General features: G+C 39.5%; 1 protein-coding gene across 2 annotated transcripts; it reads left to right on the top strand.

Moving 5' to 3' along the window:
- The first annotated feature begins 344 nt into the window (after positions 1-344).
- Positions 345-11,633, top strand: ZCCHC8 (zinc finger CCHC-type containing 8). Of its 2 annotated transcripts, none has more exons than XM_056504430.1 (14): positions 345-532; positions 1,352-1,392; positions 1,976-2,050; positions 2,539-2,644; positions 3,291-3,368; positions 3,676-3,779; positions 5,059-5,124; positions 6,139-6,199; positions 6,313-6,455; positions 7,170-7,312; positions 7,968-8,083; positions 8,776-8,859; positions 9,324-9,438; positions 10,143-11,633. In XM_056504430.1, the coding sequence occupies exons 1-14, from the start codon at positions 368-370 to the stop codon at positions 10,943-10,945; spliced, it is 2,100 nt and encodes a 699-aa protein (XP_056360405.1). In that variant the 5' UTR covers positions 345-367; the 3' UTR covers positions 10,946-11,633. The 2 variants fall into 2 exon arrangements, with proteins under 2 accessions (XP_056360405.1, XP_056360404.1); XM_056504429.1 differs by having other exon boundaries at positions 6,136-6,199.
- The last annotated feature ends 1,501 nt before the right edge of the window (positions 11,634-13,134 follow it).

Below are 13,134 nucleotides of genomic sequence, written 5' to 3'. Positions count from 1 at the left end.
ATTTGCATAAAATATTGCAGTGAGGGGCCTTGCTGCAGACACCCTATTTCAGATACTTTTGTCCTGCACGTTGCTGCTGCCGCCCCATCTCTCTCCACCCTTCACCTCTTCTCAGAAGAGGAAGAAAACCTCCAAAACCGGGAGCGGTGCCGGTTCTGGAGGTAGGAGCGTGTCCTCCATTGTGAGTGCGATAAGCGCTGTACCGCCTACACCTCCCAGCGTGCACCGCTCCTTTGCGCCGCCCGCCTGTGTGGTTCGCCGCCCCGATGCACACTGGGAGTTGTAGTCCGCAGCGTGCGTAGTCCTTCCCGCCCCGCGCTTCCCGCCGCCCTTTGCCCCCCGCCCCGCCCTTCCTGCGGCGGCCAAGATGGCGGCGGAGGTGGACTTCGGGGACCGCGAGCTCTTCGGGCAGCTGGAGGGCGAGCCCGGGCCGCCCTCGCCACCCGCTGTGGAAGAGCCGGACCCGCTGCTGAAGCTCTACCAGCGGCTGCGCGACCGCGACGAGACTGTGCAGCGGCTGAGGGCGGAGAATATCCTGGCGGGAGAGGCAGGGCCCGCGCCGGGGCGGGGAGAGGCGGGCGCGCCGCTGCTGCCGGTTCCCTTCCGGGCCAGCCGCTCCCGGCCCTCAGGGCGCTCCGGCTTCTCCCGGGGGCTGTGGGGGGAGCCCTGGGTCTCAGGGGGAGAGGGCTGAGCTGGGCGGTGAGGGGAGCCGAGGGTGCTGCTCCCACAGCACGTTTTCCATAGAAACTTTTCTCCTCAGAGCGGCCGGGCCCGTGGCAGCCGCACTCAGGCCCCGGGATGCGGGCACGGCTGGCACTGAATCCCTGCCTTCTGCCTTTCCAGCGAAAACAGACTGAGTGTGTTCACTCTGACAATCCATTCTAACGCAGCTACAAATAATTTCAAGTAGTTAAATGTGACAGGTTCCCTAAAGGTTTTTTGGGTTTGCCGCTGCAGCAGAGTGGAATCTGAAATGTGTTACAACTTATTTCCCATTTACAAGTGCATGTGTGCTACTGTTACCTTTATTTTGGTGATAATCACAGATATTTTTAAAATAAAATATGCATCTATTAATACAGTCATTGCATGTAAGGAATGGCACTGTCTAGATTGTCACAGTTAGTCCTCTTTTAATTTGTGGTTTGTTGTTGTGTTTTTGGGTTTTTTAAAATTTTATCATGTTTCTTCAGCAACAGGTGGATTTTTAAATAGTTCCCTGTGCAGTGAAAAGGGAAGGACTGAAACCCTGTTTGTTCTGTAAAATTCTTGCTTGGCTTGTTCTTGCTTGCTTTGGCTGTGGGTTTGTGTCTTCCAAAGAAAATCATAATCCTTAACAATAAGTTAACATCAGGAACTTAAAAGAAAGCTGAGAATTCTGACTCGTCCTAGGTATGTTAATGCTGCTTTTGAAACTATGAATTTTATATATATATATATAAATAGTTTATCTAAGGTAAAAGCTGTGAAAACATCTTGTTTCCATGTCCCAATCCCTGCTGGGCTTCTAAAATGCTATTCCAGTTTCTGAAAAGTTTTGGAGTTGAATAGCAGGAACTCAGTTGCTATTTCTGTAACTCTTTGTTTGTGTGTATATATTCAATGAAACTCACTTGGTTTTCAGGAAAACAGTTTCAATGTAAAATTTAGCAGTGAGGAAAAATTGCATTCAAATGCTTGAGTGAATCTTAATTAGAGAAGATTGTATTAGTTTATTAAAATTAGAATAGCAGGAAGAGAATTCTGTTCATACAGAATTATTATTTCTGTAGTGTGGGTGTGTTTTGTTCTTCCACCTCACACCAACCTGCTTTGCTCATGAGGATCATTTCTGTTTTAAGTGGGTAGGGTCTTCTTAAAACACAGATTTTGTATTGAGCAAACCATTCTCCCTCTGTGGGGTCCAGACTCAGCTGTGATAAAATTGGTGGGGAATATTTCCTGTACCCATTGTCTGTGTTCTGTGCTGTTCTAGTGGCATCTCTGTGGAAAACCCCAAATTTGATGGACCTCTGTTGCAGATTTTATTTATGAACAATGTCATTACTAAGTAAGTATTTTCAAGAAAAAAACTAACAGGAAATGGGGGCTTTTTTATTTGTTTGGATATAACAGTGCTGTTCCCAAATTATGGATGTAGATTTTATTCAGTAACATAAATTATTGAAGGGAGGGGAGAAAGGATAATGGACAGTATGACAGGAGTTCTGTTCATGAGCAATATCTGATTTTATCATGAAATCAAGGGTGACTTCCAGGAATTTGGAGTGAGTCTGAAGAGCAGTTTGAATTTCAGGAATGTAGTGGGTAAAATATAAGAATTAATCTTTCCCTGCCTCTGAGTTGATTTTTTTCCTCACTCAGGTGCTCTCTATTATCAGATTGCATTTGTGTTGGTGGGGGTTGAGAGTGGGACAAAAAATAATTGGATTTTCTCCTTTTCTAATTTATTTAGAAATGATAAATGCTTAAGAAAAGAGACATCTGCTCTTTGTTTTAGCCTTGCTCATGTCTTCATCTCTCTATATTTCATCCCAGGAGGTATCATCAAGAAATTGAAGATTTTATTTATAGTTTAGTTCAAAAATATGAAGAGCAGAAGAAAAGCGAACAAGAAAAATCCCACTTGAATGCTAAACCACAGGTACTTTAAAACTCAAATTGTTACAAAATGCTGCTTCTCTGCAATGGGAAAATTGAAATATTTTACTGTTAAGCAGTAGCAAAAATCAAATCAAGTAGTTGTCCAACAAATGGTGTACAATTGTTTGTTACAAAAATAGAGCCCAGACAAAGGAAAGATCCTTTCTGCCCAGGAAGATGTTTCTTGGAAATTGTACCTATTGAAATTTCAGTGAAAGAAAATAAGTTGATTAAAATAATTAAGTAGAAAGCTTAATGTGTCCTCTTTTGAGAGTGTTTGGCCCAACTCTGAGTATATATAAGAAAGCAGAAAAACAACAAAATCTGTAAATTTACACTTTCTCCTAGTTTAGGATTTTGATTCTTCACTATGAGTGAAGGGGTAGAATGACACATTTCTCTCTACCTTTCCCTTAGCTTTTTTGATGAGAATGAAAATGTATTATGCAGTGTATTTCTCATCAAAGACAGCCTTAGAAAGGAGCTGTGTCATTGTTTGGGCTGTGGAAAATTTCATGACTGATGTGGACATCTCCATCCTGCTGTTGGTGAAAGGAGAGAAGCTGAACCCCACATTCTGTGCCTTTTACATCACTAATTAAAGAGCTTTGTTGATTTCAATTAATTATTTTTATTTTTCCTGTCAGCCCTCCAGCATTGTTTTGGAAGAGGACTGTAAAGGAACCAGCTCAAGTTCTGCTAAAAAAGTGAAAGAAGCTTTTAGTGTAAGTTTTTGACTGTGCACTTCCATGGTAGGTCTGACTCTTCATTCTACACTTCAATGTACACTGCCAATAAAATAAAATCTGCTGTTATCACACTGATAAATGAAATTTAAATTCAGTATGTTTGGGCTACATCAGTGCAAAAAAATCTTGAAGTGTACAGGTTTGGGCTTGTGTTAATTGTAAATTCTTACAGAATGGGGAAAAAATCTGGAAGTATTTCAAGCAGTGTAAATTTATAGAAATGCTACCAATCTCATCTAAATGCTGACACATTTCTGACAATTCTCTGACTTTTTTTCTACAGGTTGTAGGAAGTGTTCTGTATTTTACCAATTTTTGTCTTGATAAACTGGGACAGCCTATTTTAAATGAGAATCCACAGCTGACAGAAGGATGGGAAATACCTAAGTATCCTGTTTGCTAAAACACCTTTCTTTTTTCTGTTTGTCAAATCCAAAGAATTCCAGTGGGTAAATTGAACTCAAATTCTCTTCAGTGGGTTGTGTGTTTCTGTCAAAACCATGCTAGTCATTATAGATGGGATGATTTAATGAGTCATTAATGGCTTTTTTATTCAAAAGAAATAAGTATTTTGATATAATTGACTTGCTGATTGCTGTCCTGAGAGTGAATGCCTTATTCCCATAAATACATCTTGTGAATTTAGGGATTTCATTGGCCAGTCCCTCATCAGGTTTGGAATGACACCTTGTTGCAGATTGAATAAGTATTCTCCCTCCATAAAATCCACTCTTTGGGAGAAGAAAAGGGCTTGGAAAACTCAAACACGCTGTAAAATGTTTTTTTCCAAATATGGGAGCTAGAGGGAAAGTCTTCTATAAAAATTTAATTATGGTATGCTCTTAACATGCATCCATTTTACAGTTGGTCCTTTATTGTTAATTAAAGCCAATTTTTGAAAAGTGGAATTGAGGGAAATGCTGAAAAAAAGCTGGAAAATGTTGAAATGTTTTTTAATATTGATGTCTTCCATGGCAAAAGAAATTGGACAAGAAATTTCTCAAGTAACATCATCTCCCCAGGATTCCAGTATTGTTTCTGTCCTGGAAAGACTCAGGACAAGAAGCAGTTTCAGAGTTCATTTCTGCAATATCCAGTTCTTAAGTTTGTAATCAAGGTCATGTCAGTGTTAAAAAAATCACTTGTATCTGAACATAAATTGCAAATTTACACTTTCCCAACCTCTGGATGAAGGAAGTAGATGCCTAATGGGAATTTTTCCTAAAATGCCAAGTTTAGTGTGGCTGAATTGATTCTGAAGGAAATGGTTCATCAGGCACTGGCTTCTAAATGACCCAAGTATTGCTCTCAGTGAATCTGTCATTTTGAAACTGTCAAAATGTGGTTGAATAAGCTTACTGTGAAGTATTTCAGAATTATTATCTGGAAATTTCTGCCTGTAAACAAGAGGGTTGTAGTTTTATCAAGTGCTCAAAAAGTACTAGGTAGAAATTTGTAGGAGGAAACAGCATAAGATCATCTTAGCAAATAGTTTATAGTAGATATCATTTTATAGTTTACACTCAGGACTTTATATCAAGGACCCATTTGTAACTTAATGCAGATGAATCAGTGTTCTGTTCAAAGCTATTAAGTTTTCATTGATATTTTAAACAAAATTGAAATTTTGCTTCATCCAGTAGCAGTTCCTTATTGAAATCTAAAGATATCAGCAAGTTTTCAGCCAGATTCTCTCCCTAGATGGACAAGAAATACAAGTAAAACCCAAAAGGTTTGTATTATTCTTAAATATCAAGTTTTGAGCTGAAAAGTTCAGATGCTCTTTGTGACTATTGCCCAGTGTCTTGGACATACTTGAGCAATGAGTATTTAAATTTAAATTAAATAAGCCAGAGCTGAGCATTGCAGTCAGTGGGTTTGTCTTTTTATTGAGTTTCTTTAGGGAGGGCCTAAAGTCAGTGTGTCAAAACTTTCTGAATTTTTATACTTAGTTCTTCTGTTTCTTGTCATTTGAGTGGTTGGTTTGTCATCCTTGCACTGGTGTTGTGTCATGGTTACTGTTTTGTAGAACAGCTCCTGTTGTTATTCTCTGCCTACTTGATAGATTTTTAAGAGAGACTGATCTGAGAGTTGCTGGTGTAGTTTTTATGGGAGGTCAAAAGTGAAGGGAATTCAATTCCCACCTGGAGTTACCTTGGACATGTGTTCTTGTGCCAAACTTTTTGTCTCCACTTCTGGTTTTCATCCTAATTCAGTAAAAATTAATGTTCAGAAAATAAATCTTCCTCTAAAATCTTGATATTTCACCCCAGTAACATTGCAAATGTTTCCTGCCACAGTGTAAATGTAAAGGAAGATTTAAGTGGAAGCCAGCTGCAGTTCCATTCCAGGTTTTCAGTGCAGCTTCACAAAATGCATTACTTGGAACTGTGGGCCAGGACTTTTCAAAGAAATGGTTGTGCTCTGCTGTTTGTTTTTATTGGTGGCTGATTCCCAGTATTGTGGAAGGGATCTGACCTCTGATGATACAATTTCCTATTTCCCTCTGCCCTTTGCTCATTTCCCATGTTCTCCTCAGCACTGTGAAATCAGCAATATTCTCTATTTAAGGTTTGATACAAGTTTAAGAGAAGCAGAAGACAGCACATGACATCAGCAGTCATTGCTTTTGGTTTTGTCTTTCTCAAATCTAAGCCTTAAAATCTGTCAAGAATGAAAATAATTAGTTGTATTTAACGTTGCAAAGTTGTTTTCAGGTTTAATTTGTTGTGCATTTTCCAAGCAGGCCCAAACCTCATTGTTTCAATTGTGGCTCTGAAGACCATCAAATGAAGGACTGCCCAAAGGTAAAGTCACCAGTATTCCAAAGACTGCTGCTCTCCAAGCTTTGTGTTGGGTGAAGGAGTGCATAAATTGTAAGTTGTCCAACTCTAAACTTCCCAATTGTATTATCTTTAAGCCACGAAATGCAGCTCGTATAAATGAGAAGAGAAAGGAGTTTTTGGAAGCTTGTGGTGATTCGGGCAATCCGAATTTTCAGCAGCGTTACCATGCAGAAGAAGTAGAAGAGAGGTTTGGAAAATTTAAGCCAGGAGTAATTAGGTATTTCTTTTCTTTCCATTTGCTTTTTTGGAATACCTCTTCTGCCTTTGGAGTGCCAGATTTTAATTGCCAGAGTTTATTAAGTCCACCTGCTTTTCTTTGCTAGGAGTGTGTTATGTTTGAATTTGCTAATTAGAATTTTAATAAATTGCAGAGATATCTTTCAAATGAAAACTCACTGCTAGCTTGACAGTGCTACCCTTTCTCCAATGCAGGGAGATAAATATTACTCTTTGACTTCTCAAATTGCAAATTAATTATGTTCCTACTAAAAAAGTATTCAGAAGTCTGCAGGTTTTCAGCTTTGAGTGTTCCTTATTCTCAATTCAAAATGTTCAGAGAAATCATAATGTTGTGTGGCAGTCTCCAAAAAAATCACCAGTAAATTCAGTACCAAGGTCCACCCTTCCTGTTGATAGCTACACTCAAGGCCATGAGTCAGAAGGAGCAGATCAAGTGGGTTATTTTTGGTGTAGAATTAAATCTAAAGAAGTGTTTAAGCATATCAGCAAGGCAGAAAGTTATATTTAATATCAGAGCTGGTTTTCATCTAGAGCTGTAATATCTGGGGTTGAAATGCACCACAGTTTGAGCTAAAACTCAGCTATTTTACCATGACAGCTGAAAACTCCACAAAACATTCCTAGCCTTTTATCACTAATTCTGGGATTTTTCTGGATGACATGTTGTTTTCTGTTTGTTTTCTGGGCTCAGTGGGGTCCTGCAGGACGCCCTTGGTGTGACAGACAAGAGCCTGCCCCCGTTCATTTACCGCATGCGGCAGCTGGGCTACCCCCCGGGCTGGCTCAAGGAGGCTGAGATGGAGCACTCAGGACTGGCTCTCTATGATGGGAAAGGTGAGCAGTGTGGGGCTGGGATGCAGCTTTTCTGTGCTGGCTGCACCCTTCTCAGCAGATAATAAAGTAACTGGTTTGTAAACCTTCATCTTCCTCGTGGAAGGGGGAGAAAGTTGTAAATCGAGTGGTTTTATTTGTGTAAAAATGCACCTTTTTATCAGCTGTGATGTAGCAACTAAACAAATTCCATAATGGTTGCATTGTAAAGAGGAAGACTGTAAAAGTGCAAGACTTGCAGATCTCTTATTGTCCAATTTCCTCTCCCTTTTTCTTTCACATTTTATGAAAGATGCCACAGTCCTCAATAAATTACTCTTACATAGGAACAAAACCACCAGCAAGCAAACAACACATTTCTTGGAACCCAACTTAAGTAATTTACCCTCTTTTTGCTAATGACCATGATTTATGCTGCATCTCACAACAGTCCTGATGCCAAATTCTGAGGGTACATGAAGAGCAGTTGTGTGGAATACCCAGTTAGGTTTCTAGGGAGGGTTCATGCATGTATCTGATGGATTTGATCACTGTTCCTGCCTCTGTGGATTTCAAAACCTTCTATCAATACTTGCATTCAAACCCCAGTTCTTAAATCCTGTTGATTTTTTCAGTGGTGTTCTTAATTAACATCAATAATAATTTTATTCTGTTATAGGTGAGGTTGAAGCAGAAGATGGGGTCTCTCCCCAGCCCAGACGCATCACTTATGATGTGTCTAAGTTGGTGAATTATCCAGGCTTTAATATATCCACTCCCAGTGGGATCCCAGATGTGAGTAGCTGTTCTCTGCCTCCTGAGTGACAGGAATTGCTTTTAGCCAAGAGTTAATGTTCTGTATTCTGCACCTGATATTTCCTTTTAAGAGTCTCTTCTTTTTAAGCCCTTGCTTTGGGGCTGGGGTTTGTAATTAATGTGACAACTGATTCTTGTGCTAAGGTCTGACAGTGCTTCTGTGGGGGTTGTTTCCATTATGAGACCAACAGGAGCCTGGAAGGATAGTTTGATATTTTTTAAACACACAACTCCATGGCTGTTTTTGGAATATGAAAATCACTGTGGGTGTTTCCATAAATATAATTTTGATCATAAAAGAAAAAGATCAGACCAGTCAGTGCACAACTTCTGCAAAGCTCTGTAACAATTGGAATTAAACAAGTCATAGCAGAAGAGCCACGTGGTGGGTGCCCTCTTAAGCACAGAGCACACAAGAAATCTCCTGTGGGTGCTGCTCTTTTATCTTCAAAAGCATTTTAACCTCCAGCCAGCAAATTCCATCATTGCTCTGAATGCCTGTGCATTAAAAAGAAACACTTGTGCATTTACACCTTTACATTTGCCCGTTTAGTGGCCTCCAAATGTGTTTTTTTCATTCAGTGTTATTAACCAAAGTTCTGGTATTAACCAACCACATGCAATTATTTCTATTTTCTCTTTTTTTTTTTTTTTTTTTCTTTTTGCTGTAGGAGTGGCAGATGTTTGGTTCCATCCCCATGCAGCCATCTCAACAGAAGGATGTTTTTGCTCACTACCTTTCTAATTTTCAGGAGGTGAATATATCTCCTTGTTATTAAAAAAAACAATGTTTTTTTAGTTAGTGTAGGTCATCATGATTTCTTGCTTTTATCCTCTTTCTGCACAAGGGGACAGACTTTATTGACACTAGTGAGGGTGAAATGCTTGTCTGGCTTACCTGTTTTAACAAAAAAAGGCTTCATGTTTAAAATTAATTCAGTTATTTCACTTACTATAAGCAGATCCTAGTTGTGCATAAATATTTAAGCAGTTTGAAAAAAAATTCCTATGAATTTACACAGCCTGGAAGTTCCAGACTCCTTTAATAAATGAGAAGAATTTCCATAGGCATGACATGCCTCAAATGTCAGTGTCTATTTACACACTGGGTCCCCAAATGATTGGAGTTACAAAACTGCTTTAATTCTTACAGCTGGAAACATTACCCTGTATGGTATAATAGTAATTATTTTTGGTTTTGTGAATAATTTCTCTCCAGCCAAGTCCAAAATCTAGCAGCAAAAGGCCTGCACCTCAGTCAAAGTCTCATCATTCCAAAAGACCAAGAGAAGACAGTTCAGAGACAGCAGCAGCTGACATGGACCTGGACTCTGGTACAGCCATTCTGCTTTTTTTTTTCCTGATTTCAACTTTTATTTTCAAAATAACTTGCTCTGAAAATGTGGGAGTTAAAAGGAGAAGCCAAAGTGTTAGCAGTCATTTTGGTGGTAAGTAAAGGCAGTGCTGACAGAGGCCAGCAGTGTCCTACTGCAGTGGCATTTGCTGTGATGGTCACTGTGGTTTTCAAGCAGGAGGTTTCAGGTGTGCTAAGAGCAATTGCAGTGTTAGGTTAAAAATTCTGATCTCTTTACTTCAGGAGCATCCTAAAGAAACTTCTGTTAAGACCCCCAAATCCCTAAATATTTGGATGAAATAACATAAATTTGCAAGCCTACAGCTTCTTAAAAATGAGGCAGACTCAAAGGAGGATTTGGTGTTAAGTGTTAGAACAGCTGGAGAAACTTCTAGCTTTCCTTTTGGAATCTGCTGTGAGGAATCCTTCAGTGTGTCTCAGTGTGGAATGAGTTTTTCTTAACACCTTCAAGAGTAATTTTATTTCCTTGAATGGCTGACAGAGTTAAAATCCCAAAAAACATTGTTTTGGTGGATATGAAAACCCTCACAAAGTTTGTTCTGTCTCAGCTGAAAACCAAGGATGAGAAGATGTAAATCTGGTAGTTAATCAGAACATTGTCACTTTGAATCTTGTCCTGGTCAGATTTCAGGTTCTAAAACGTGTCTTTTAATCTCTTTCTAGATCTGGAAGGGGCACAGAAATCTCAGACTCCCAACAGTTTTCAGTTCCAGCCTCCACTGCCACCTGGATCTCCATCGATGTCCACTCCTCCTCCTGTGCCACGAGGAACTCCCCCCCTCACACCCCCTCAGCCTTCCACACCCACCCACTCTCCCCTCCCTAGGACTGCTCCATCAGCAAACTCTTCCAGTGACAGTCCTCAGCCCAAAATAGTGGACTCAGTCATGGATGAGGATACACTGACCTTGGAAGAGCTGGAGGAGCAGCAGAGGTTAATCTGGGCAGCTCTGGAGCAGGCAGAGAGCACAAACAGTGACTCTGATATTCCTGCTGACACACCTTTAACTGGGAATTCCCTCACATCATCACCAGCCAGGAATGAAGCAGATCTGGTTGCAGAAGTCAGGTCACCTGAGAAAGTGATTTCAGTGGAAACAGAGTTTTCTGACATCAGTGAGCAAATCCCAGAAAATGAATGTTCTCTACCCAGCTCCAGTCTAGAGGACAGTTTGCTTGACTTAAAGGAAAATCCTGAAAATACAGTTTCTGAAGGCCTGCTGGATGACACTCTGCCTGCTCCCAATCCTCAGGTTAATGAGGAGGAAAACACAGGTGGTAATAAAGTGCCCACAAGCACTGGATCATCTGTGAAAAAATCTGGATTTGTTCCTGACATGAGCAAGTTTGCTGCAGGCATCACACCATTTGAATTTGAAAATATGGCAGAGTCAACTGGGGTTTATCTACGGATAAGAAGCCTGTTAAAAAATTCCCCAAGAAACCAACAAAAGAAAAAGACTTAAATCTTAACTGGTCTTTTGTTTTCTTATGTCCTAATCCCTTCTGTTTCCCCCCCCCAGTTTTACAAACTCAGATAACCTCCCTCATCTTATGGAAAAGAGAAAATCTTGACAAATACAGGTCTGCCCTGTTATTCCTTGGTATTGAAGTCAGTGCAGGTTTCCATCTTGACCAGGACCACCAATGCAGCCAGAAAATACAGAATTTTTCCAAATTTCATGCTTCCACTAAGGAATAATAGGACTGATGATTTGTTAAGACCATTTAATTTGCCAATACTCGAGACTCTAAAACGCAGAGTTTGTGGTTTGGTGTTCATTATTTTGGCTAAGATTTATATTGTCCTTGAGTTTCAGGTGGATTGGTGATTTTTTTAAATATCTGTCCTTTGTACAATAATCTACACTTTATACATTTTGCTAATTATCCTGTAGATAAGTTTAATATATTCGGAATGTTTTTAAAAAGGTCTGATGTTAAGATTTCCCACATCAAAGTCCTGGCAATTGGAGGAAAATAATTGGGGATTACAGTGCTATTTTCACCATTTCAAGTATTTTTATAAATTATTTATGTGGGTCTGTTTTAATTGCCACTGTATCTTTTGTAGCATCATCCTTCATGTAAACTTGCTGTACATACATGTTCGTGGTTGTCTACAGAGGTTTAATAAATGACCTTTTAGCTAAAGAGCTTTTAATTGGAATCCCAGAACAGCAAAATGCTGGTTTTTGAAAATCAGCTGCTGAAGAAAATTGGGAAAACAAGCTGAGCAAAATGAGAATGAGTGTAGTGGAAATATTTTAGGAAGGGTCACAGCTGTTGGCTTCAGATTTTCTTAATCAAGAAACTGTTAAAATTCTCTTAGCTACTTGAACAGAACCTTGCCATACCATTCAGTTTTCATAATCTGAAGTGCTCTCACTTCTGAATGCTTAGAAATGTTATAATCCTGCTGATTAATTGTTCTACCACTTTTTTCTTTTCCTTGTCTCGGGAGGGACCTGTGGCTGAAGTGACTGTACATTGTTCAGTTGCCAAGAGAGGGAGCCCTAGATTGATGTAAGGTATTCCTTGGAGCTGGTAAAGCATTTGTCCTTCCAGAAATGCACGAGAATTCTCCCCAAACAAGTGTAAAGCAGAGTAAACCAAAGCATTTTCAAGTATCTAACAAAAAACTAGTGAAGGAATTGTCTGTAAAATAATGTTAGAGATTGAACTTAATTCTTTCAAATTCTCAGCCTTTCAGTTATTGCATATTGCCCAAAGTAATTTTAAATAAATTATATAGGTACACTCTGCATTTGAAAATCTATGAGAACTCCAGGCTTTTTGCAGTTAAAGCCTTTTATTTATTTCTCTTCCTTTTTTTCTCCCTAAACTTTACAGGAAGGCAAAACCAAAGCACCTTTATGTGTGAATTCTGAGAGGCTGAAAAAATCTTTTTGAAGCATTTACCAGTTCAGTTTATTTGGTTGCACTTGGAAAGCAAGTCAAGGTAAATGTTCATCATATGTTCCAAAATGAACAACATTTTTCTTCCTAGTTTATTGGAGAAATAGTATTTTTATACCAGAAGTGGACAACAGAATAATGTGCTGTTTCCACCTTGTACACACATTTAAAGAAACCTCTGTTAGGAAGCATATGGAGGTCTGACACTTTTTCCTCCTCCTCCTCCTTCCATGGAGTTGAAAGTCAGTAATGACAGTTTACAGGAGCTTTGTGTGCTGCTTCATTGCCACGTGGATGATAAAGGGATGCAGGGCAGGAGGTGATGATTGCCAGTGCACACCTTCTGGGTGTGTTGTGCTGCTCATATTTGAAACACAAAGTTCTCTCACCACACCTTCAAGATCTGTTTTTAATGGCTCTTGGGAAATGCTGCTGCTTGAGTAGGACAGGCAGCCTAAGCTAAAGGAGTGCTTGTGGTTTCTGTGAGCAAGGCAGAAGAATAACAAGATAAAAATCATCCTTATGTGCTTAGAACCTTTTAGTGTTCTGTATGGTCCATCCTCAATCACCCTTCCACATAATTAACTGGTCACAACAGATAAGCAAAACAGTTGTGACTGCTTTCATTTGTTATTCTTTTGCCTTCCAAACTGCAATGTTATAAATGTTCCTGTAATGCTTATTTTTTTCCTTTAATATTTTTGTGATATGTTTTGTGATCTCAGAAAAACAGGCA

The sequence above is a fragment of the Oenanthe melanoleuca genome, chromosome 15 (assembly GCF_029582105.1).
Source record: "Oenanthe melanoleuca isolate GR-GAL-2019-014 chromosome 15, OMel1.0, whole genome shotgun sequence".
Taxonomy (NCBI): Eukaryota; Metazoa; Chordata; class Aves; order Passeriformes; family Muscicapidae; genus Oenanthe; species Oenanthe melanoleuca.
This window is presented reverse-complemented; position numbering and strand designations above follow the sequence as displayed.